The 25707-nt window shown below is 43.4% G+C and overlaps 4 protein-coding genes across 11 annotated transcripts in view; 2 read left to right on the forward strand and 2 right to left on the reverse strand.

Annotated features, from left to right (window-relative positions):
- The window catches only part of LOC110494797 (NACHT, LRR and PYD domains-containing protein 12), a 30807-nt gene extending 29561 nt beyond the window's left edge, over positions 1-1246 (reverse strand). Inside the window, 1 exon segment of the mRNA XM_090206463.1 lies at positions 778-1246. The gene's annotated coding sequence lies outside the window, so the exon portion shown is untranslated.
- A 5575-nt stretch (positions 1247-6821) lies between these two features.
- Positions 6822-9149, forward strand: prr13 (proline rich 13). The gene is given in 4 exon segments (NM_001195175.2): positions 6822-6883; positions 7182-7230; positions 7335-7861; positions 8672-9149. Coding segments are annotated over 3 exon segments (588 nt in total). The 5' UTR covers positions 6822-6883; positions 7182-7214; the 3' UTR covers positions 8717-9149.
- A 39-nt stretch (positions 9150-9188) lies between these two features.
- Positions 9189-21964, forward strand: LOC110494796 (poly(rC)-binding protein 2). 8 transcript variants are annotated; one of them, XM_036950887.2, is made up of 12 exons: positions 9189-9689; positions 11060-11199; positions 12139-12195; positions 12297-12413; positions 12735-12866; positions 13589-13717; positions 13899-13973; positions 14621-14662; positions 16861-16933; positions 17331-17386; positions 17681-17850; positions 20595-21964. In XM_036950887.2, exons 2-12 carry the CDS (start codon positions 11131-11133, stop codon positions 20629-20631), a joined length of 957 nt encoding a protein of 318 aa, XP_036806782.1. In that variant the 5' UTR covers positions 9189-9689; positions 11060-11130; the 3' UTR covers positions 20632-21964. The 8 variants fall into 8 exon arrangements, with proteins under 8 accessions (XP_036806782.1, XP_036806778.1, XP_090062590.1 ...); XM_036950883.2 differs by having other exon boundaries at positions 9191-9689; positions 13589-13723; positions 16834-16933; XM_090206464.1 differs by having other exon boundaries at positions 9191-9689; positions 13589-13723; positions 16834-16932; positions 17324-17386.
- A 203-nt stretch (positions 21965-22167) lies between these two features.
- Positions 22168-25707, reverse strand: part of LOC110493290 (mitogen-activated protein kinase kinase kinase 12) — a 48539-nt gene continuing 44999 nt past the window's right edge. Inside the window, exon 16 of the mRNA XM_036950888.2 lies at positions 22168-25288. Within this exon, the coding sequence (XP_036806783.2) occupies positions 25193-25288 (96 nt within the window). The 3' untranslated portion in view covers positions 22168-25192. The remainder of the gene's footprint in view (positions 25289-25707) is intronic.

The raw sequence follows: 25707 nt of genomic DNA on the forward strand, positions 1-25707 counted from the left end.
TATGAGTTAGGTTAGGGGTTAAGGTTAGGAGTTAGGTTAGGGTTAGGGGAAGGGTTAGTTAAAAGGGTTAAGGTTAGGAGTTAGGTTAGGGGTTAAGGTTAGGAGTTAGTTTAGGGGAAGGGTTAGTTAAAAGGGTTAAGGTTAGGAGTTAGGTTAGGGGAAGGGTTAGTTAAAAGGGTTAAGGTTAGGAGTTAGGTTAGGGGTTAAGGTTAGGAGTTAGTTTAGGGGAAGGGTTAGTTAAAAGGGTTAAGGTTAGGAGTTAGTTTAGGGGTTAAGGTTAGGAGTTAGTTTAGGGGAAGGGTTAGTTAAAAGGGTTAAGGTTAGGAGTTAGGTTAGGGGAAGGGTTAGTTAAAAGGGTTAAGGTTAGGAGTTAGGTTAGGGGAAGGGTTAGTTAAAAGGGTTAAGGTTAGGAGTTAGGTTAGGGGAAGGGTTAGTTAAAAGGGTTAACGTTATGGGAAAGGTTAGCTAACATGTCAAGCAGTTGTAATGTAGCTAAAAAGTTTATATTTAGCTAAAATGCTAAAGTTGTCAGTGATGAGATTTGAACTCTCAATTTACACTGTACAAATAATTTGTACACTGCAAATTGACTGCAAGAAGCCCAAACAGATACAGTATTTAGCAAAAACATAATCATTTCAAACCTTGATTACTTTGGGATATGACTACATAGTCTCTCTATTTATGCTTGGGAATAATTGGTAACAGATTTCCTCAATTAAAAAGGATTACACAATCCAATCCATATGCTTTCATATAATACATTTGGTTCCTTACCTTGTTATGGCTAGAATCACAACTCGAACATCAGGACATCAAATCCCTGAAAAATCTTCATGGTCTGTTCTTGAAGACTGCTTGAGAAAAGTTGTTTGCGCACCTCTGAGATAGCATATCGCTCTTTCACCTTCTGGGTTGGGCAGCCAGCTGAACTTTGGATACCATAATACCACCAGCAATACATAATGTCAGCCAGGGAATGTTCTGGGTGTACAATTGTTGTTTATATTTATGGCAATGAATAACCTTTGAAACATCAACCCAACTGTAAAAATGTCCACAATGACTATTCCCTGGGATAGTATTGTAGCGAATTCCAGGGGCAGCTCCGACTGGAATCAAACCCAGGCCCAGTCACTGTCAAACCATTAAGCCAAGATATCTTAACCTCTTGATAAGGTCGATAATAGTGTTGGTTTAAGGTCGCTACACTACCAACTTCCTTTGGGAGAGCGTTTCCCCCCCACCCAATGCTTCTCTATACCAAGTCCCTCACGCATATCACGCCTCTCCGATGGCCTCACAGGCATCATCCCACTTCTGACACCGACGTAGCGAATTGGGAGGTGTAGCCCCGATCAGAACTCTAAACCAGCGACTGTCAACCCAACACCTGTTATGCCAAGAGTTCCATACCTCTTAACGAGGTTGCTATGTGTTGGGTTAAGGCTACTAAAGTATTTAGTATTTATATGTAGCTTTTTTGTTGTTGTAAAAGGACAGTATTTCTCTTACCTGTATTTGAAATATGTATTTCAGTTACTTCTGAGTATTTAGTCATTTGAGGATTTGAGGGCCCGTTGCCAAATCTTTTCAACCTCCTGAGGGGGAAGAGGTGATGTCGCACCTTCTTCGCGACTGTACGAGTGTGAGTGGACCATGTTAAGTCCTTAGTGATGTGGACACCGAGGACCTTGAAGCTCTCGACCCGCTCCACTACAGCCCCGTTGATGTAGATGGGGGTGTGCCACCCCACCCCCCGTTTCCTGTAGTCCACGATCAGCTCCTTGGTCTTACTGACGTTGAGGGAGAGGTTGTTGTCCCGGCACCACACTGCCAGGTCACTTATGTCCTCTCTCATCGTCAGTGTGGCAGAGGTGATGTTGCCTACCATCACCACCTGGGGTCGGCCCATCAGGAAGTCCAGGATCCAGTTGCAAAGGGAGGTGTTCAGTCCCGGGATCCCAAGCTTGGAGAGGACTATGGTGTTGAACCCTGAGCTGTTGTCAATGAACAACATTCACACATACAGTACCAGTCAAAAGTTTGGACACACCTACTCATTCAAGTTTATTTTTTATTTTTACTATTTTCTACATTGCAGAATAACAGTGAAGACATCAAAACTGTGAAATAACACATATGGAATCATGTTGTAACCAAAAAAGTGTTAAACATATCTAAATATATTTTATATTCTTCAAAGTAGACACCCTTTACCTTGATGATAGCTTTTCAGACTCTTGGCATTCTCTCAACCAGGACTGTAGTTTATCTTTGCTTATATACACAACTGATTGGCTCAAAAGCATTAAGAAGGAAAGAAATTCCACAAATTAACTTTTAACAAGGCACACCTGTTAATTGAAATGCATTCCAGGTGACTACCACATGAAGCTGGTTGAGAGAAAGCCAAGCGTGTTCAACGCTGTCATCCAGGCAAAGGGTGTCTACTTTGAAAAATCTCACATATAAAATATATTTTGATTTGTTTAAACACTTTTTTTGGTCACCATATGATTCCATATGTGTTATTTCATAGTTTTGATGTCTTCACTATTATTCTACAATGTAGAAAATAGTAAAAAATAAAGAAGAACCTTTGAATGAGTAGGTGTGTCCAAAGTTTCGACTGGTACTGTAGGTATTCCTCTTAACTAGGTGGGTGAGGGCAGTGTGATCTATCTTAACCACTATGCCCTACTTAACATTGACTACTTAACATTTCCATCACAGTCTTCCCACATTAACATCCAGTAATTGTCACTTCAGAAACTCATTGTTCACAAGTCTGTCAATTATTTTTAAAAGAGGAGCTGGAAAATGTGGCAACTTAGTTGAGGTTTAAGTGTTTTACTCAGCGGCACATAGTCAGCTCAGGAATTCGAACCAGCAAGCTTTTGGTTATTGGTCCAATGTTATTAACGGCTAGGCTACCTGCCAACCCACATTCCTCTAATATTAGGCCCAGGGCATATTTGTGATTGTAGCCTATTGTTTTATTTTACCTTTATTTTACTAGGCAAGTCAGTTAAGAACAAATTCTTATTTTCATTGACGGCCTAAGAACAGTGGGTTAACTGCCTTGTTCAGGGGCAGAACGACAGATTTGTACCTTGTCAGCTCAGGGATTACGAACTTGCAACCTTACGGTTACTAGTCCAACGCTCTAACCACTAGGCTACCCTGCCACCCCTATGATGTATTTTATTTGTATCTTTTATTTAACTAGGCAAATCAGTTATTCAAATTCTTATTTTCAATGACGGCCTAGGAACAGTGGGTTAACTGCCTGGTTCAGAGGAAGAACGACAGATTTTCATCTTGTCAGCTCGGGGGATTCAATCTTGCAACCTTTCGGTTACCATTCCAATGCTCTAACCACTAGGCTACCTGCCGTCCCATGTAGGGTTAATAGACTGTGTAATGATTAATACTGTCAATTTTAGTATCATCAGAGTGAGAGCTGTAGTGTTGCAATTTTTGTACATCCTCCCCCGATTCAGAATATATCTATTTTCATAGTCATGGCATGCTTGGTTCAGTAGCTATTGATGAGACAATACAGAATATCCACTGAATATCCAGTATGAAACACATTTTTACCTAGGTTCCCAAACCTGTTGCAATCCTATTATCCACTACTACAGCTCTCACTCTGATGATACTAAAATTGCAACAGGTTTGGGAACCTAGGTAAAAATGTGTTTTATACTGGATATTCAGTGGATATTCTGTATTGTCTCCTCAATAGCTACTGAACTAAGCATGCCATGACTATGAAAATAGATATATTCTGAATCGGGGGAGGGGATGGACAAAAATTACAGGCTTAAAAGATAATCTAACAATAATTTAAACAACAACAAAAAAAACTATGCATTTTTGCCCTTCTTCCCCAGAATATATCATTTTCATAGTCATGGTGTAAGAGCTTTTGAAGATTGAAAGTAAAAGAACCCCCCCCCCCCCCCCCCAAAAAAGGACATTTCAACAACAACAAAAAAACTGTGGATTTTTGTCCATCCTCCCCTGATTCGGAATATACACTATGTGGACACTATGTGGACACTATGTGGACACCTTGTGGACACCTTGTGGACACTATGTGGACACCTTGTGGACACTTTGTGGACACCTTGTGGACACTATGTGGACACCTTGTGGACACCTTGTGGACACCTTGTGGACACTATGTGGACACCTTGTGGACACTTTGTGGACACCTTGTGGACACTATGTGGACACTATGTGGACACCTTGTGGACACTATGTGGACACCTTGTGGACACCTTGTGGACACTTTGTGGACACTATGTTGACAATATGTGGACACTTTGTGGACACCTTGTGGACACTATGTGGACACCTTGTGGACACTATGTGGACACCTTGTGGACACTTTGTGGACACTATGTTGACAATATGTGGACACCTTGTGGACACCTTGTGGACACCTTGTGGACACCTTGTGGACACTTTGTGGACACTATGTTGACAATATGTGGACACTTTGTGGACACTATGTGGACAATATGTAGACTCCTGCTCGTCGAACATCTCATTCCAAAATCATGGGCATTAATATGGAGTTGGTCCCCCCTTTGCTGCTATAACAGCCTCCACTCTTCTGGGAAGGCTTTCCACTAGATGTTGGAACATTGCTGCTATAACAGCCTCCACTCTTCTGGGAAGGCTTTCCACTAGATGTTGGAATGTTGCTGCGGGTACTTGCTTCCATTCAGCCACAAGAGCATTAGTGAGGTCGGGCACTGATGTTGGGTGATTAGGCCTGGCTCGCAGTCGGCGTTCCAATTCATCCCAAGGGTGTTCGATGGGGTTGAGGTCAGGGCTCTGTGCAGAACAGTCAAGTTCACACCGATCTCGAAAAAACATTTCTGTATTGACCTCACTTTGTGCACAAGGGCATTGTCATGTGGAAACAGGAAAGGGCCTTCCCCAAAGTTGGAAGCACAGAATAGTCTAGAATGTAATTGTATACTGTAGCATTAAGATTTCCCTTCACAGGAACTAAGGGGCCTAGCCCGAACCATGACAAAACAGCTGTAAGCCATTATTCATTTTCCACCAAACTTTACAGTTGGCACTATGCATTGGGGCAGGTAGTGTTCTCCTGGCATCCGCCAAACCCAGATTCGTCCGTCGGACAGCCAGATGGTGAAGTGTGATTTATCACTCCAGAGGACAAGTTTCCACTGCTCCAGTGTCCAATGGCGGTGAGCTTTACACCACTCCAGCCGACGCTTGGCATTGCGCATGGTGATCTTAGGCTTGTGACATCTTGAAGCTCCCGACGAACAGTTATTGTGCTGATGTTGCTTCCAGAGGCAGTTTGGAGCTCTACAGTGAGTGTTGCAACTGAGGAGAGACAAATTTTACTCGCTATGCGCTTCATCACTCGGCGGTCCCATTCTGTGAGCTTGTGTGGCCTACCACTTCGCGGCTGAGCCGTTGTTGCTCCTAGACATTTCTACTTCACAATAACAGCACTTACAGTTGAATGGGGCAGCTCTAGAAAAGCATAAATTTGACGAATTGACTTGTTGGAAAGGTGCCAAGTTAAAAATCACTGAGCTCTTCATTACGGGCTGTTCTACTGCCAATGTTTGTCTATGGAGATTGCATGGCTGTTCTCTCGATTTTATACACCGGTCAGCAATGGGTGTGGCTGAAATAGCTGAATCCAACTCATTTGAAAGGGTGTCCACATACTTTTGGCCATGCAGTGAATCGTTTTCATAGTTATGGCACACTTTGTCTAGGAGCTTTTGAATATTTAAAAAACTGAAATCTTATTATTTTAAAAAGTATTTAAAAAAGGTGTGGATTTTTCTACATCCACCCTGATTCAGAATATACCATCTCATAGCCATGTTCAATATCTATAGATAAGAGAAATCCGAATATCCTATATAAAACACATTTTACCTTGGTGAGGAGGGCGGCAGGTAAACTAGCTAGCTAGTGGTTAGAGCGTTGGGCCAGTAACCGAAAGGTTGCTAGCTCCAATCCCCGAGCTGACAATGTACGAATATGTCGTTCTGCCCCTGAGCAAGGCAGTTAACCCACCAGTTAACCCAAACCCAACCCCTCTGACTCAGAGGGGTTGGGTTAAATGCGGAAGAAACATTTCAGTTGAAGGCATTCAGTTGTACAACTGACTAGATCTTTCCCTTAAAAATATATACAGTACAATAAAGGGACCAAATCACTGCAATAGCCTAGACATTGAGAAACCCAATTCGATTGAAACACTGCTCATTTTTTTTGGGCGCTATGGCATCTTCTACATTTCTTCAAGACTGCAGAATCTGAACTTTGTCTACGCGTCCAGATGTTATGTTGTCTTCTCCAATATATTACTTTGTTATGTTGTCTTCTCGCATATTACTTTAGCACGTATGTTCATTATGTTATGGGTTTGTCTGACAACAAGCACATCTTTTACGACACTTTTACGCATTCTGTCCATTAGGCCTACCCATAGAGTTGTGTTCGCATACTGCACACCTACATGTTATGGGGTTGTCTGATGATAAGCACATATTTTACGACACGTTTACGCACATACAGTACCCTATTGAAATCTATTTGACTCTAATGTCCAATTGTGCAATAGCCTACAAATCAGTATTGTTGAGGTGTGTTTACCTATCCATTACCAACGATACAAGCGCATCATCGCAATAAATAATATCGAAGAGACTGGCGAGAGAGCACACGTAACATTTTATTGACGGGCGGGGCTTGCTTGCCAATTCCGAGGATTGTATTTCCTTACTAGTCACACCCCTATCCGGAAGAGAAACAGCAACGAATTCGTGAGAAACTTTCTCAGATCGACATCAAGAAGCTACCGCAGGTATGAAAGTCAAACCGCAGATCGTTGATAAGCATTAAATGTGTTATCTACATAGGATAATCGACAGTATTTCTTATAGAATCAAATTATTTTATAGTAAATTGTCGATATTTTGTTATAATTGGCCAAGCTCTATAGTGAACTAACCTGTTCATGTTATGTGTATCGTGGGAATGTGGTTGTGATACTCGATGTTGCTATCATTAGAATAGGCTATATAATAACTGGACTATGAATAAGTTGCATATAATTAACCTTTCTGCTATTCGTTTGTTTAAAGTACTTTTGTTTCTTCCAGGAGATCATCACTTTTTCATATTCAGGACACAATATGTGGCCTAACCAAGGTAGGTAGAATATATTAATACTATATTATGCCATAACTATCTTCATGTTATCGCCAAAGTTATATCAGTCGGATATATTACAACGTTTATGAAATCCTGTTCAGGTCCCCCTGGCCAGAACCCGGCCTTCCCCCCAGCCTACAACCCTGGATTCCCTTCTGGTCCAAACCCAGCACACCCTCAGGGCCAGAACCCCATGTACGCACCTGGCACAAACCCTGCTTATCCCCCTGGTATGGCCCCTGGTATGGCCCCCGGTATGGCCCCCGGTATGGCCCCCGGTATGGCCCCCGGTATGGCCCCCGGTATGGCCCCTGGTATGGCCCCTGGTATGAATCCATCCATGCCTCCAGGATCCATGCCTTACGGACAATACCCAGGAGGACAACACCCTTATCCAGCTGGACCAGGTGCACCTGGTTACCCAGGAGTTCACCCAGGGCCTTACCCTGGTGGGGTCCATCCAGGTGGAGTCTACCCCGGGGGCATGCATCCCGGCATGGCTGGGGGTGTGGCGGGATTCGGGATGGGAGTCACTGGACACAAGGCACACAAAAAAATGAAGAAGGCGAAGGGGAAGAAGGCGCACAAAGCCGACAAACACCTGAAGCATCATGGAGGCCACAGGAAGGTGGGTGTCTCTCTGTGTTTGTTTGTTTGTGTGTGTCTGTGTGTCAATCAATAACAGGGAGGGTCTGTGGATTTTGAGTGCAGTTGACAGGTGACTGTACCTCCCACTGATGGTACCATGACTCACTCTGTGCTTCCCAATTGGCACCCTATTCCCTATAGTGCCCAGGTCATAAGTAGTGCTATAGGGTGCCATTTGGGATCAAGCCGCTGTGTGTACTCTGAGTTAAGTCTGGTCCCCTATGAGGTATTTGTACTGACCTGTTTGCTTTGCGTTAACATACTCACAAGTTTTGTTCATCACACGACTAGGAAGACTGGAAATCGAGGCTCTTGCCCTGAGAACTAATCATGTGTGTGTGTGTACCAAACTTTTTGTTTATTTGTCTGAGTATATCGTTTCTCATCCTGCTGTCAAAAATGTTATTGTTTTGTTGTGAGAGAGTGAGGCTTGCCTGAGAGGGGGTAGAGCTGTCACCCTGCCTGTATCTTTTAAAAATGTCTACCCCCAGGACTTAATTGAGCATCTGATGCAATATTTTATTTCTGGGTTTCTGAGGTTCTGTCCACCTATTTTGTTCTTGTTTCATCGGTGGAGCTGTGTGAGTGACGCCTACTTTCTTTATTCAGCCGTCGAGACAACTTGTCATGTACTAGCTCTTACTAGCACGGATTTCACTGATAGCTTCTTTATTGATGAACTTACAACTGTTATGTGGTCGTCTAAACCTAGTTGAATGAACCGACTGTAAGTCACTGTGGGTAAGAGAGTCTGCTAAGTGACCTAAATGTTTGTGTTTTTTCCCCCCAGCACTCTTCAAGCAGTAGCAGCAGCAGCAGCAGCGACGAGGAGTGATGTCACCAACAACATCCAACACAGTGTCAGAAAGACATCCTTGATTTAAATGGGGAAAAATGGCCTCTTCTTCTTCTACCTAAATTGCAATGAGGAGGAACGGGGGGGGGGGGGACGACGACGACGACTATTATTAAGAATGGGGAAAAATTGATTGGAAAATGATTTGAATATTAATTGTATAACACTGTAACAAAAGTATGTATAATGAACACAATTATGCCTTCACAGTCTTAACATTTTAGGGATATAGGGCCTATGAATGTGTGCACAGCCATGAGGATACGCACTATAATGTATAATATTATGCCTTTACACTGGTGATAAGTAATATTTCAAATGGTTGATTATAGTTCCAACTATAAATAATATATAGGCTATAGCTGAGCGAGTGAGCGAGATGTGTGGAATTTCCCCAGTAAGAAAAAAAAAATAAACCAAATAAATATTTATTTTAATACTGGATTGGTTGATTTTTTTTTTTTAAGTATTGTATTTACATCACAAAATGTATCGGTTTGACTTAATATTTCAGCTCTGACAGAGACAAATATTGGCTACGTTTGTATCCACGTGAACACATTTTTTTTTTTTTTTTTACCTTGAAGTGATACTGTAACAATTCCAATGTAGATTATCGAGTAGTTGGTTACATTGTAACAGCTAATTGGAACGTGCATAGCTTCGGAACGTCACATTTAACCTTACCTACTGTAACTTTGTGCGCAGTTAGTTTCTTTGTAACCAGATAGGCGGGTTTATCGTGGCTGTGGGAGGGTTCGGTGAAAGGGGGAAGTTCAGACCTTCTACTTCTGTTGTCTTTGTGTAAAGCAGTGGAGCGCCCGATCTCACGCTATCACTCTTCCCTCTTCCCCGAATCCTTTTAAAACTCTCCCCTGGGTTTCTACCCTCCCGAACCTCTCCCCTTCTACCCCACCCTCCCCCCGACAACACATCTCAAAACACGGATCAGGTAAGAACATTTCATATATATATATCTCTATATATACGTGTGCAATAAAATGTAAAGAAACGCACACCGCATCTTGCATCTGGCTAGCTGGTAGCACGCACAGCCAGGCTTCACGTGGATTTGCCAGGCCGCAGTACTTGCACGCAGCTCATAATAAAGCCAGCACGAGCTGATTTATCAGTCATTTGGTTGCTATTTACGCGTGTTTATTTGTAAATTATCAGTGTTAGGGCGTGTGTAGCCAATATGAAACCGATGTATATTCTTTAAAAAATTGCTTGCGTGAATGTCAAATGGACAGTCATTCAAACGATATAGCTCCACATGCTCCACACACGGATGCTAGCCACCCAATTAGTATGCTATGCTAGGTCATGAAGCTAGCACGGAGGGCGCCGGCCGGTGAGGCTCAACTGCACCCATCTATTTATGAGTGAAATTGAATTCATTGCAGCCAAGTAATCGAACACATTGTCTATTAATTCACGAACTTGAACAGCAAGTTTGTTTCGCTCGGGATTCACTCATGGGGGGGACTATTAACCAGCTTGTTAGTTAGCCTAACATGCTAGCTAGCGAAATGTATCTCTCGCCAGCAATGTGCTAAGTTACTAGCGAACTTAAAGATGCACGTGAACATGAATCATTGCTATGATGACCACTCAAACGAGGTTAGATTGTTACTTTTAGCCTAAAGGCAAGTTACTGTGCATGAATCATGATATAGTACTAATAATAATCATGCGTGCAACAGCCTCACACTAGAAGGCCCCATTCTTTTTTGCCAATCATATCTCAAACTCCACACGATCCTACCATGGAGTTCAGATACTTGACTACATTCTTGTTTTTGCATATTCATTTATTTCCCCTCTTTATAATCATGGCAATCCGTTTTAGAACTAAAAGCTGCTGTTGCTAAAAGAAATCTGGCATTATTTTGATGTTTTTTACTTGTCAAACAGGGGGGGTCCTTCAATTATTTCAGCTCTAGACCCAATTTAAAAATGTAACGTACACCCATGACCCAAATGGGGAAAAAATAAATGGCGTGTGATTTATAGATGTATTCTCGTAACTCGTGCCCCACCTCTTACATGCCCACTTTGTGTTTCCTACCCATAGTTTAAGAAACCCCCTTGTAAACCGTAATATGCTATCAAGTTTCTTGAGATCAATAGCAAGCTAGCTAGCTATTTGGTGTTAGTGTGAAAAGGCTGATGGGTAAAAACCAAAAACCCAGCTATTCTAGTCTGTTCACCGATCTCACATTCTATACTCAATTGTTCTCCTGCTTGTCCCTCAGCCCTATACTCTTCATCCTATGCACTATTCTAATATGTCTTGCTGTTCTCTTGCCCGAACTCCAGATCCCATCTTTGTGACCAAAGACCCCCAGTTTTGACCCTTGAACTACAACTTCTCCCATCCAGTACTAATTATGGACTCCGGTGTGATTGAAGGAGGACTCAATGTCACCCTCACCATTCGGTTGCTGATGCACGGCAAGGTGAGTGGGACCGCTCGCAGAAGGTGTGACTTGAGTGTTAGCCCGCAGAGATAAAGGCTAGGCAATGTCCACCATGACCTTTCGATTGCTGATGCACGGGCACTGTGTGTGACCGCCCAGAGCAGGTGACAGCAGGGTGTAAACTAGAATGTTTTGGCCCACTGAGCTAAAGCCTCTTAGACATTAAAGCTCGGGGAGCAAACACAAGTCTTCAGCTCTCAGACCCATTTAAACATGGTTCGCCAAACCACCCCTATTAATGGTCCACGTGATCCTCTTTTACACTGCAACTCTGTTTATCATAGTCACTTTAACTATACCTACATGTACATACTACCTCAATTAGCCTGACTAACCGGTGCCCCTGCACATTGACTCTGTACCGGTACCCCCTGTATATAGCCTCCACATTGACTCTGTACTGGTACCCCCTGTATATAGCCTCCACATTGACTCTGTACCAGTACCCCCTGTATATAGCCTCCACATTGACTCTGTACTGGTACCCCCTGTATATAGACTCCACATTGACTCTGTACCAGTACCCCCTGTATATAGTCTCCACATTGACTCTGTACCAGTACCCCCTGTATATAGCCTCTCTACTTAACTTATCTATTGTTTACCAAATACCTTTTTTTAAATTGAATTGTTATACTTAACTGCATTTTTGGTTAAGGGCTTGTAAGTAGGCATTTCACTGTGAGGTCTACTACACCTGTTGTATTTAGCATTTCACTGTAAGGTCTACTACACCTGTTGTATTCAGCATTTCACTGTAAGGTCTACTACACCTGTTGTATTCAGCATTTCACTGTAAGGTCTACTACACCTGTTGTATTCAGCATTTCACTGTAAGGTCTACTACACCTGTTGTATTCAGCACATGTGACACGTGATTTGAATGATTTTTTTAAATCATCTGTTTTTCTCTTTTAGGAAGTCGGAAGCATCATCGGCAAGAAAGGTGAATCTGTGAAAAAGATGAGAGAAGAGGTGAGAGGCACACACACGTTTTTTGTTTGTGCATATGCTGCCGCTAGAAAGTCATGTTTCCTCATTGCCTAATTTCTCGTCTCCTCTCCTGTGGTTTCCAGAGCGGGGCTCGCATTAACATCTCAGAGGGGAACTGTCCTGAGAGGATCATCACTCTGGCAGGCCCCACCACCGCCATCTTCAAAGCATTCTCCATGATCATCGAAAAGCTGGAAGAGGTAACTTGCGGTAACACTGTACTAGATCGGACAGACTGTTCATTTGTCGTTATGGCACCTGTAGGAAATATGATGTTGCTTCCTCAGTCCAGCCAAGGTGCAGGATAGATGAACAGACTGGAGACGTGTTCAGCTGCTCTTTTAAGAAAAAGGGAAGTTAATATAAATTGTTTTTAACTATCTTGTTTTTGTATTTCAAGTTCTAGTTGTCCTCGGTGACTGAACACCTCATATCCATCGACCATTGTGGTTAAAAGTGGCGCTAGAGATTAAGTAATCCATTTTATTTATTTTAAATCTCCCCCCTTTTGTCTCCCCCAGGACATCAGCAGCTCTATGACGAACAGCACGGCCACCAGCAAGCCCCCGGTCACCCTACGCATCGTGGTGCCTGCCAGCCAGTGTGGCTCCCTCATCGGCAAGGGGGGCTGCAAGATCAAAGAAATAAGAGAGGTTGGTAGTAGACTATAAAGGAGGATGTAGAATGGAATCCCATCAACTGACCCCTGATCATCACTTGAAACACAATCGCTATATAGAATCTTAATTAAAAATAAGGACATGATCAATGCCATGTATAAAATACATTTTAAAGAGATATTAAAGCAAAACGAAAACGCCGACAGATTATAATCGCTAAATGTTTTAATTCTTATGGGACCTATTCGCTGCCTAGCAGATGTCTTTAAGGATTCAATTAATTCTCCCAGTAACACCGGTGGATGGAGGGAGAGAGAGCTCTACTCTGGTTTCTGTCTACTAGAGGAGCTGTCAGTAACACTGGTGGGTGGAGGGAGAGAGAGAGCTCTACCCTGGTTTCTCTATCTGCTAGAGGAGCCGTCAGTAACACTGGTGGAGAGAGAAACCAGGGTAGAGCTCTATCTGCTAGAGGAGCCATCAGTAACATAAAAACAACAAAGTCTGGGGAAAGTATCATCCGTGGAGGTGAAAAGGCAAAAATCAATACAACTATTTTGTTGAACTTACAAGGCTATTTGCACATTGTAGCAAATGAAGTCCAGACCAGTCAACCTCTCTCTCTCTCTGTCCTCTCTCTGTCCTCTCTCTCTCTCTGTCTGTTCTCTCTGTCCTCTCTCTCTCTGTCCTCTCTCTCTCTGTCCTCTCTCTCTCTGTCCTCTCTCTCTCTGTCCTCTCTCTCTGTCTGTCCTCTCTAGTCGACAGGTGCTCAGGTACAGGTGGCAGGGGACATGCTTCCTAACTCTACAGAACGGGCCATCACCATCGCAGGGACGCCTCAGTCCATTATCGAGTGTGTCAAGCAGATCTGTGTAGTTATGCTCGAGGTAAGTGTAAGTAATATCCTCAGATCATCTATTTAATTCATCATAAATATACATTTTCTTCGTTAAGAAATTACCCTTCCGTTCTCTTTGGTAATAGTATCTCTTGCTCAATTCTACAAACGTGTTTGAAAGCAGTTGTTGAATTGAACCCATTCTCCTTCTCTCCTTGTGTGTCCTACAGTCTCCCCCTAAGGGGGTCACCATCCCGTACCGACCCAAACCTTCAGGATCCCCGGTCATCTTTGCTGGAGGACAGGTATGTTTGATGTATTTTTATTTCATTCAAACTACCGGTGCCTGACGGGGGGCGGGGGGGTTGCTTTGAGAAGAAAACAACGTGCAGTTGATCTGTTATCCTCCTCCTCTACTCATGTACTTATTAAGAGGGTTCAGAGGTGGTGGTGGGGACCAAGTCTAGGTCCAAGAGGCTTCTAAACATCGTCTACCCCCCCCCCCCCCCCCAAGCCATGAGACTCCCGAACATCTAATCAAATGGATACCCAGACAATTTGCATTGTCCCCCTCTCTTTTACACATGCATATTCATAGTCACTTTCATAACTCTACCGGGATGTACATATGACCTCAACTAACCGGTGCCCCCGCACATTGACTCTGTACCGGTCCCCCCCCCCCCCCCCTGTGTATAGTCTCACTATTGTTATTTTACCGCTACTCTTTAATTACTTGTTACTTTTATTTTATTGTAACTGCGTTGTTGGTTAAGCGTTTGGAAGTAAGCATTTCACTACGGTCTACTACACCTGTTGTAATAGGCACACGTGACTAATAAAGTTTGATTTGAAGTAGTGTTCCATTTGAGATGCTCTGTGTGTGTGGAAGTGGCTCTTGTGTCTGTGTCAAGATGTTGATGGAATGCCTGTGAACACGTTGTTGTTTCAGGCGTACGCAGTTCAAGGACAACATGCCATACCCCAGCCAGACGTAAGTGATGTTCTGTTGTCACCTTTCCATTGATGCTTCCTGTGTCCCTATCCTCCCAGACCTACCATGTCCTCCAATATGTTCCCTATCCTCCCAGACCTACCATGTCCTCCTCTACTCTCACTGTCCTCCAATATGTTCCCCATCCTCCCAGACCTACCATGTCCTCCTCTACTCTCACTGTCCTCCAATATGTTCCCTATCCTCCCTGATCTACCATGTCCTCCTCTACTCTCACTGTCCTCCAATATGTTCCCTAACCTCCCTGGCCTACCATGCCATACCTACCATCTCTACCCTACTCTACCTATCCTGTCTTCCATCTGTACTCTACTCTACCTATCCTGTCTCCATCTCTACTCTACATTACCTATCCATTCTCCATCTGTACTCTACTCTACCTATCCTGTCTTCCATCTGTACTCTACTCTACCTATCCTGTCTTCCATCTCTACTCTACTCTACCTATCCTGTCTTCCATCTCTACTCTACTCTACCTATCCTGTCTTCCATCTCTACTCTACCTATCCTGTCTTCCATCTCTACTCTACCTATCCTGTCTCCATCTCTACTCTACCTATCCTGTCTCCATCTCTACTCTACCTATCCTGTCTCCATCTCTACTCTACTCTACCTATCCTGTCTTCCATCTCTACTCTACTCTACCTATCCTGTCTTCCATCTCTACTCTACTCTACCTATCCTGTCTTCCATCTCTACTCTACTCTACCTATCCTGTCTTCCATCTCTACTCTACCTATCCTGTCTTCCATCTCTACTCTACTCTACCTATCCTGTCTTCCATCTCTACCTATCCTGTCTTCCATCTCTACTCTACTCTACCTATCCTGTCTTCCATCTCTACTCTACTCTACCTATCCTGTCTCCATCTCTACTCTACCTATCCTGTCTTCCATCTCTACTCTACTCTACCTATCCTGTCTTCCATCTCTACTCTACTCTACCTATCCTGTCTTCCATCTCTACTCTACTCTACCTATCCTGTCTTCCATCTCTACTCTACCTATCCTGTCTTCCATCTCTACCTATCCTGTCTTCCATCTCTACTCTACTCTACCTATCCTGTCTTCCATCTCTACTCTACCTATCCTGTCTTCCATCTCTACTCTACCTATCCTGTCTTCCATCTCTACTCTACTCTACCTATCCTGTCTTCCATCTCTACTCTACTCTACCTATCCTGTCTTCCATCTCTACTCTACTCTACCTATCCTGTCTTCCATCTCTACTCTACTCTACCTATCCTGTCTTCCATCTCTACTCTACTCTACCTATCCTGTCTTCCATCTCTACTCTACTCTACCTATCCTGTCTTCCATCTCTACTCTACTCTACCTATCCTGTCTTCCATCTCTACTCTACCTATCCTGTCTTCCGTCTCTACTCTACCTATCATCTCTACCATCTCTACTCTACCTATCCTCTCAGTTTTGCTGGTGTATTGACAGCTCACCACCTCAGCATATCACTATGGGTTTAGGAAGGTGTTAGTTCAGGATGAGCCTTGTATTACTGCCTCGGTGATACTGTGTTGATTATGCCTGGTTGGTTTTGGTCGGGACCCAGGAGAGAGAGAGACTACATACGTTCTGTCCTATCCATCCGCCAGAAGACTGTAAGAAACCATTCCAAACGCAGTCCCGAGTTATCCTAAGCTGCAGTGGAAAGACCATGGGGTATAAATTAATAGAATGATTCCCCAAGCCACACAACAATCGTCCATTTTAGAGCAACCGTTTGAGGATAAAAATGCGCTAACTGGTCAAGACAACTGGCTCTTGTTCACTAGGTTATGCATCGCAACTATAGGCAAAAAAAGGTTTTGCCAATAGTAAATTAGCATTTCTTATTGGACATGTCGAGAAGTCCAGGATCCAGTTGCAGAGGGAGGTGTTTAGTCCCAGGGTCCTTAGCGTAGTGTTGAGCTTGGAGGGCACCATGGTGTTGAACGCTGAGCTGTAGTCAATGAACAGTATTCTCACGTAGGTGTTGCTCTTGTCCCTGTTTTATGCCGTTTGGTACCCAATGAGCACGACCTCATCTACTATTATACATGTCTGGATGAATGAAATGGTTTCTGTACTGTACTGACCATGCTTCTTTTTCCATTTCTCTCCCCCCCTGCCCCCTGCCCCATCTCTTACCCACAGTCTTCCTCTGCCTCTATCTCTCCACAGCTCACCAAGCTCCACCAGCTGGCCATGCAGCAGAGCCCCTTTCCCATGGGCCCCAACAACACGGGGTTCCAAGGTACTAGGGACTTGACGATACAATCGCTTGTAGAAATAACGTTTTTTTTAAAGGTTCCGTAAACCACTGCGCCCAGAACTGGTGTGTTGGGACCAAAATGAGATCAGCAATAGGTTTCACTCAAGATATTTGATGCTTTAAAAAAAAACACAGTTTTATTAATGAAGGCAACAGGCGTGAAAGACCAATGTTTTGGCTGTTATAAGGCCATCGTTCGTGTGTCGCCCTGATAGAAACAAACTCCTTGACGAAGGCTTCACCTCCTGTTTTTTAACATTTTGTTTCAATGAACATGCCACCACATTAACAGTGTTTTAAATATAATGAATAGTCCCACGTTCCTCTTGGTCCTGGCTGTTTATTTATACATTGTTGTATTTTTGTCTTGTTGATTTAGGAGGGATGGATGCGTCTGCCCAGACCAGCTCCCATGAGATGACCATTCCAAATGATGTAAGTATTTCCACAGTGACGACTCTGACCCGCCCATTTTAAGTGGTTGGGCAGTTCAAACTGTCAATCAAATCCATCCTAGTTGATTGGCTTAACTGACTACCTGGTTTTCTCCCTCTTTCTAGTTGATTGGCTTAACTGATTTCCTGTTCCTCCCCTCCCTCTAGTTGATTGGCTTAACTGACTATCTGGTTTTCTCCCTCTTTCTAGTTGATTGGCTTAACTGATTTCCTGTTCCTCCCCTCCCTCTAGTTGATTGGCTTAACTGATTTCCTGTTCCTCCCCTCCCTCTAGTTGATTGGCTGCATAATCGGTCGCCAGGGTTCTAAGATCAATGAGATCCGCCAGATGTCGGGTGCCCAGATAAAGATCGCCAACCCCGTGGATGGCTCCGCAGACAGACAGGTCACCATCACTGGTTCTGCTGCCTCCATCAGCCTGGCAGAGTACCTCATCAACGCCAGGTCAGACACAACATCAGTTAGATCAAATACCAAATCTGTTATTCCTAGAGAGAGAGAGAGAGAGATTGACTTGGCCGTTGCAAAATTCCAGAAACGTTCCCCAAAATTCCTAGGATGTCTGTTTCCCCGTTGGAGGACTTCCTGCATGGTCCCTCCTGGTCCCGGGAATCCTCCAACCGGTGGTCTTTGGGTTCTGGGACATTCTTGACTTTTAGTTTCTGCTCTTGGTTGGTGGAGCAGGCTTTTGATCTGGCCCAACACTAACTAACACAGAGCTGAGTTGGAACAGAAGCCTGCAGCTCTCCAGAACTATAGTAACCCAGTATTCTACCAGGCCCTTTCTGGTATCAACCCACCACTCCGCACCACTGTACTTGGGCCGTTGACATTTGGGCGCCTCCCAGTAATACAGTACAATGTGTTTGTGTTCGACTGACCGCCTAGCCTAACACCAACCTCTATATCATGTACTGTTATTGTACTGGCTCTCTGCTGAATACTTCAGTGTGTTTTGAGGGCATCGGTTTAAAACAAGACAGTGAACACAATCATTCATCTTGATCACATAATGAGTAGCTATTTGGGATTCAAGGTGATTTGTAGTTCAGCGACTCTGTGCAGTCCGGCTGCAACATTGTCTGTCTCAAATACGCACACTGTCTCTAGAAACATGAGTCAGACTTGTAATGATGTCATCTTCCCATGTCCTCACTGACGGCTGCTATGCCTAGTTGTCCTTTTGCCTTGTCTATCAGACTGTCCCCCTCCCCCCCCTAACTGTCAGTCTGTCCCCCCCCCCCCCCCCCTCATCCCCTCCCTGACTGTCAGTCTGTCACACAGTACAATGTGTTTGTGTTCAACTGACTGCCTGTCTCCCTCCCCTAACTGTCAGTCTGTTCCCCCCCTCATCCCCTCCCTAACTGTCAGTCTGTTCCCCCCCCGACTGTCAGTCTGTCACACAGTACAATGTGTTTGTGTTCAACTGACTGCCTGTCTCCCTCCCCTGACTGTCAGTCTGTTTCCCCCCTCCCTCCCCTGACTGTCAGTCTGTTTCCCCCCTCCCTCCCCTGACTGTCAGTCTGTTTCCCCCTCCCTCCCCTGACTGTCAGTCTGTTTCCCCCTCCCTCCCCTGACTGTCAGTCTGTCTCCCCCCCTCCCCTGACTGTCAGTCTGTCCCCCCCACCCCTCATCTCTCCCTTCATACTCACCAGCCTTCCCTGTAACCCGTCCCGACTGTCCCTCTTTTTCCTTGTCTCTGTTGTTTCTACAGCGTAGAGTCCTCTAAACCCTCCTCCTCGAACCCCGAACAGACCCACAGCACCAGCCTCCTCTGCCCTCCTCTTCTCTCCACCACTACCACCTCCTCTCCTGCTGCTACTTCCTCTACTGCTTCTTCCTCCTCCTCCTCTTCTTCCTCCTGTTTGGCGCCCCCTTCCTCCATCTCTCTGTCCTTGTTGGTTCCTCCAGACACTCCCTCCTCTGACTCCCCTACTATCCCCTGTGTCTCCAGTCTGCTCAGTCTTAAGCCCCTCCCCCTCCTGGCCCTCCACTCAGCCAATCCTGAGCCAAAGCTCTCCCCAGAGCCGGGTTCCAAGTCTAAGAGGCGAAGGCTTTCCCCTTACTAACACTACAGACATGAAGTACGTCCCAAATGACACTTCCTGTATAGTGCTCTACTTTTGACCATGGCCCTATGCGCAATAGGGTGCTATTTGGGATGTAGTCAAGCTTAGTGTTGTCTGTACTGGGTCTTTGCTCTACCGTTGTACCTGGCTGTGCATCATGCTTCTTAACTTTAAAGTAAAAAAAATATATAATAATCAAATGGAAAAAGCCACACACACAAAAAAAGCTAAATGCCCAGATATGGCCTGAGGTCTCGTCCCCATCCACTGCTTGGTTTTGTCACCTTCACCAAAGAACTCTAGAGTCCCTGTTCTTTCTATCTAAAGACACTCTGCATCAGCTCTGTTCTCAGACTGACTTATTGACTAACATCTTGTTGTTGGGTTTCTCTTCTTTCTGTAAGCTCAGGTAACACCTCTCACCGTCCTCTTTATATTGAGATCTCAAACTGGATTTCATTTATTCTGAGGAAAAGATCGGAATATGAACTTTGCCATACCTGGGTAATATGTGTGGTAGCTAGTTACATTTGTTGTAAACTGTTTATCATATCGCTGATATCCTTGATTGAACACATTTAGTGCAACATGTTGAAGTAGTCTCACTGGGTGTCATGCTCACTTTAATAGTTTATCCTCGAGGATCACATGTTATCTCATTTAAATCACCCTCATTTTGGGTCATTGGACCTCTATATGACTTCAGGAAATGGATGTCTTCGTAACTAAAGTAGTTTAGAGTGATTGAATCGAGCCATAGACCTACTGCATGGCCAGCTCCAAATGCTGCTCATCACTGTTTTACAATCCTTTAGTACTGGGCAGAAGAAGTCAGCGACAACAATTCAGAGGATAGGAAAGAAGTTGAATGAGTTGTTAGCATTTGCATGTGATGTCAAGGAAACGGGATCCTCTCAGCTGATTTTGATATTTTAATCAACAGAGGGGGGGGGGGGGGTTTGTTTCTTTTGGGTAGATGTTTTGCATTGTGAATTGTAAGACCCTTCGGTGAGTTTGTAAAAGTTTTTTAAATTGTTTTTATCGTGTCTGGTCTGAATTTGAAACGCACAGCTTGGCTTATTCTCTCCCCCTTCGATCTCTCAATGTGTGTCTCTCCAGGCTCTCATCTGAAGCAACAGGACTGGCGACCAACTGATAGAACAGGCTCTGCATAGATGTGATCTGCACTAACCCCCCCCCCCCCCCCCCCCACACACACACATTTTACCTTCTACCACTCATCGTTCCATCACTCAGCTCTCTCCTTTAGTGGTCAATGCAACTATCCCAACATAGTTTTACCTTTTTTTGGGGGGGTCATTTAAAAATCACACCACCCATTTTAAAATAATAATAATTTATCTGCATTCGTTGTTTTTTTGAAGAAAACGATTTGGTTTTTAAGTCCCTTTGAGTCCGTGTTGAAAGTTTTAATGATTTATTCTTAGATAGTTTTATTTTTTTTTGGGGTGGTGGTGGAGGGGGGGGGGGATGAAAGCTCTCCTTGTCTGTCTTTACACTGTCGCAAAAGACTAGATAGAGGAGAATAATCTGAAGGTTTAATTCTGTAAAAGGTAGTTTTTTTTTTTCTTTAAAAATGAAAAGGAAAAACACAAATAAAAGCATCTAAAATAAAAAATAAATGGACTGTTTTTTTGCATATTTAAACCCCCCTAGTCATTTTATTCATTGAATATCTACAGAAACTCACCTTGATTTAATGTTGGTCACCAAACGGGGGAAACACGGAGCTTGTGTTGTCGTCACTACTGGTGCTTTGGGTATGACAAATATCTCTTAACAGTACTAGCATTAATGGAAAATACTTTAAAAAAACAAACACGTACAAACACATTTCACCTTACACCTTTTTTTTTGTTTCCTTGTCATTCCTATTTTTCTATCTTCCTTTTTACCCCGTGTCATGTTCAGGATGTGTCCCAAATCGCACACTAGTTCCTATGTGGTGCACTGTTAACGTAATGAGGGTGCCATTTGGGATGCCGACTATTTTTGCTGGGGTTTGGAAGGTTGTTGGGGTTCTGCTCGAGGGGCTAGGAAGCAGCGAGGACGATCCTCATTTTTCTTTAAAGATAATACCACAAACAAACAAAAAAGTTGCAATATTTGTTTTAAACGGAGGAAATTATTATTTTTTAACTACCAAAGGGGATCGAATCCTGAATAATGACAGGCGTGTGTGTCTAAGTGTGAGGAGAGAAACTAAGATATATTATGAATGATCGTTATTAAGCTGAAACTAATATTATGGATGATCGTTATTAAGCTGTAACTGAGACAAAGAAAAGGGTGTTTTTTAAATTGGTTAACACTAGTTTCCTGCTCTTTGCTGAAGTCAGAATTTATTTTTTATTATTTGCAGGAAATAAATCTTTTGTGCACGTTTTTGGAAAGACTGTAGACCTGGGTGCCACCACATTGTTAAAATAAACTACAGAAATAAAGATGTGAAATGCTCAAACTTCAAATTCTCTGTCTTTGTGTTGCTTCATTGTGTGTGGGGTGTGGGTGTGGTGTGTGTGGGGGGGGGGTTGACAAATATACTTCATAAAGGTTATTTCCATTTCACAACGAACCATTATTCTACTCTATGCATTCGGTTATCTGGAATGGTCCCTGCTACACTTTTATAAAAATCATTCTGCATTAATAACCAGAACTGAAACATTGCCAGTTTTTGAACAGTGAGTCGTTTTTATTTATTTCTTAATTTGCTTCTTAAATATATTTATTGTACACAGATACAATACATAATGCAATATAAAACAAACAGTTCTTTTTTTTTCTATCTTTTTTATAAAGTAGGAGTCTGTTTTTTGATTCAGCATTACGGAAACGAGCCTGATCACAGATCTGTTTGTACCGCTCTTGCCAAACGTTGGTGTTCCTGACAATGACCATAGGAGTTAGTAAGACGATACTAACAAACAGATCTGGGACCAGGCTAATTTGAAAACATACAAGAATGACCCTCTATTTCTCCAGTCACCAGAGGGCATTGATCTTTTTGCTGTATTGGCAACAAAACGATGAATTATTTATCCGTTTGATGACATCTGTCTGGATGTCATTCAGCATAAGACCTAGTAGTTAATGAAGTTAATGCTTGACTTGATGGGACAGAATACATTCTGAGATCAGAACATTCAAAAGAAACACTATAAAACCTTAATATATTAAGGAGCTGCCATTTTATAGCTTATCAAATGGAACCTGCTGAGTCATCCCGATAGAGTGGACTGTGAAGTTGGAGTGGAATCCTCAATGCTACAGAGGATTTAATGGAGACTGTTCAAACATGGGCCTCTATTGTGTCCCAGTTCTGCCCAAGTTTACACTTTCACACTCCTCCCTGTGGATCAAAACAAAAAATTGGTCTGGTTGATGGGGGTTTCCACCATATTTCTTAATCCAGTCCTTTCCTTTTCAATCCATGAACGGAAATGAACAAGTGCACATTTAGGGAAGGGTGGAGAATCGGGATGCAACCTTTAGTTGACAGGGAACTAACTAGTTGCCAGGTAACTAGTTAGGAACAAACTCATCTGTTGCTGTTGAGTTGGATAGTTTCCATAGAGATGGATAGATAGGTGAGTGGTGGTGATGTCATAGAACTAGAATCCCTTTAGATTCTGTTTCTATGGGTGATAAGTCCCTTTGATCTGAGCCTCATGCTCTGACTGACATCTGCATTTGGACAGGAAATACAATCCAACGCATACATACTATATTACAAGCATGCTCTAGTGATCTATCTGTACACTTCTAGATGCACATGGTCTGTGACCGAGGTTTCGGCCCTAATGGCACCCTGTTCCTTAAGAAGTGCGCTACTTTTGACCCAAAGCTGTGGGGAAAAGTAGGGCACTATATATATAGATAAGGATGCCATTTGAGATTTGACCTGAGGTTTTGTTCTCAAAGGTATCCTAGTAGGTGGTATTGCATTTTAATACAGTATAAACACTGCAATACCAAAGAAATACAATAGTTGATCTACAAAAAAACATGTCAAGACCGACCCTGAAAGAAAGGGGCTGGGCTATAGGTTAGTTTTGCTCCATGCTGTAGCCAGGGGAATGATTCTGAGTTTGTGGACATATTGCTTGTTCTTTAGCTATTATTGTTCTGTTCTCCAGCCTGTGTCTTAATGCCATAGAAATAGAAGCACTCGGTTAGATTCTATTTCTATGCTTTTACTAATGCCCAGTCATTATGAACAGCATCCGGTACCAGACCAAATAGAATTTCTATGTTATAGAATATCTATGTTCAGATTCAGTAGGCAACTGTTGAACGTTTCGGATAGAAATGTCATGAATAGAGCTGACATGATTTCTTTGTTGTCAGAGAGGCATGCTTGTTCTATATAACATTTTTCTATCTGAGCATTCCACAACGTCGTGCCCTGCTTAACGCGACCCAGTTCTGCAACGGAAACCGTTTACCGTGTACTCTAGGAGCCAAACGGAAGCAAACGGAATGAAACGGGGAGGGGACCTACCTGAATTTGTCCAATAGAAAGTCTTGTTTTTCGTTGCACAACGGTTTCCGTTATGAATACACCCCTGTTCTGTCTGGTACAATGCAATAACGCCCTCTAGTGTAAAACATCAGTCAGCACCATTACATGATACAGTGATTAACATTTTTAACTCATACAAATGATATTTCTTCCTTGTATAATGTGTCAAGAGGTCAGATATTTACATACAGTTAATGTTAACATAAATAAAATACAAATTGTATACAAAATTAGGACAACAAAATCCCTGATGCAAAACAATAAATACGTGACATTGTAAACAACTTAAAAAATAATGTAGACATTGATTTTCTCTTGTACTCAATAAATAAATGAAATGACACTCAGTGCATAATGCTGGTGAGGAAACACAGGAATTTGAACATAAATAATCACTACAAATGAAGTAAACATTAAGTGCAAAAAAACAAAAAAAACATTAGGTGCCTCACCGTTGATGTGGACATTGACAATTGGAAGGTGTAATGACACTCATATTGTGAAATCTGAACGGGAGACATTACATAGGTAGATGTTGAAATATGACACTTTTTAAAAAGTTATTTTTTTGTTTTTGTTTACAAAATCAAGAAGTAAGAAACCACAGGGTGGATAGTGAAGGAATCACTACAACATGTAGACATTATATCAATTGTCTGGTGGTGCAGAGGTCACTGTAGGTGAGGTGAGTTGAAGTGTTTTTGCAAGGTTGGGTTTGGGGAGTGTCAGCATGGTCTAAGACCAGTTTATGTGTTATAATGACCAAAGGAGTTGGCAAGGAAGCAGAAACAGATCTGTCGAGTCGGGCTGGGGGAATAGGGATGGGGGAGTAGGGCTGGGGGAGTAGGACTGGGGAGTAGGGATGGAGAGTAGGGCTGGGGGAGTAGGGATGGGGGAGTAGGTCTGGGGGAGTCGGACTGGGGGAGTAGGACTGGGGGAGTAGAGCTGGGGGAGTAGGACTGGGGGAGTAGGGCTGGGGAGTAGGGCTGGGGGAGTAGGACTGGGGAGTAGGGCTGAGGGAGTAGGACTGGGGAGTAGGGATGGGGAGTAGGGCTGGGGGAGTAGGGCTGGGGGAGTCGGGCTGGGGGAGTCGGGCTGGGGGAGTAGGGCTGGGGGAGTAGGGCTGGGGAGTAGAGTTTGGGAGTGGGGCTAAGATCTGCATCTGGTCTCCTCACCAGTTGGTGCTGGGGGGCCTATGGTGCTGGGGCTCTGTGCAGCCTGAGTGGTCCAGCTCTGCACTGTCACAGTCAGAGTCATCATACAGGCCCTAGGTTAGAGGAATAGAGAGAGAGGTAGAGTTAGACAATGGCAATGGGCCAGCCATCTCACCTTCATATTAGCCTGGATACCAGTTTGTTTGTGCTATCATTCCACTCTGGAACAATAGCACAAACAGACCGGTACCCAGGCTACCTGAGCATTACCTGGTTTGTAAATATTCTGTACCCCTAAAACTGGGCCCTGTTGATCAGGGAAAACTAAGGTCCCTACACTAGAGCAAAATCCAAATGTAACCATATGTTCTGTAATAGTGATGTTGGCCCTATAACGACGAGAGAATGTATTATAACGGAATTCCTGCTCATTTCTCTGTCGTTTATGGCTAAACATAACAGTTCCCATGGTAACCCTACCTCACAGTTCTAGTTGTCATAGTAACCCTACCTCGTAGTTTCAGTTCCAGTC

Source organism: Oncorhynchus mykiss, chromosome 17 (assembly GCF_057628025.1).
Source record: "Oncorhynchus mykiss isolate SJ-2025 chromosome 17, ASM5762802v1, whole genome shotgun sequence".
NCBI lineage: Eukaryota > Metazoa > Chordata > Actinopteri > Salmoniformes > Salmonidae > Oncorhynchus > Oncorhynchus mykiss.

Bases quoted from the DNA above. Each gene is read 5' to 3' on its own strand.
- LOC110494796 (XM_090206464.1), top strand. From the start codon at position 11,131: ATGGACTCCGGTGTGATTGAAGGAGGACTCAATGTCACCCTCACCATT. The intron at 13,724-13,898 runs GTAAGTAATATC...TGTGTCCTACAG, and splicing joins TAGTTATGCTCGAGGTAAGT to TCTCCCCCTAAGGGGGTCAC. The intron at 13,974-14,620 runs GTATGTTTGATG...TTGTTGTTTCAG, and splicing joins TCATCTTTGCTGGAGGACAG to GCGTACGCAGTTCAAGGACA.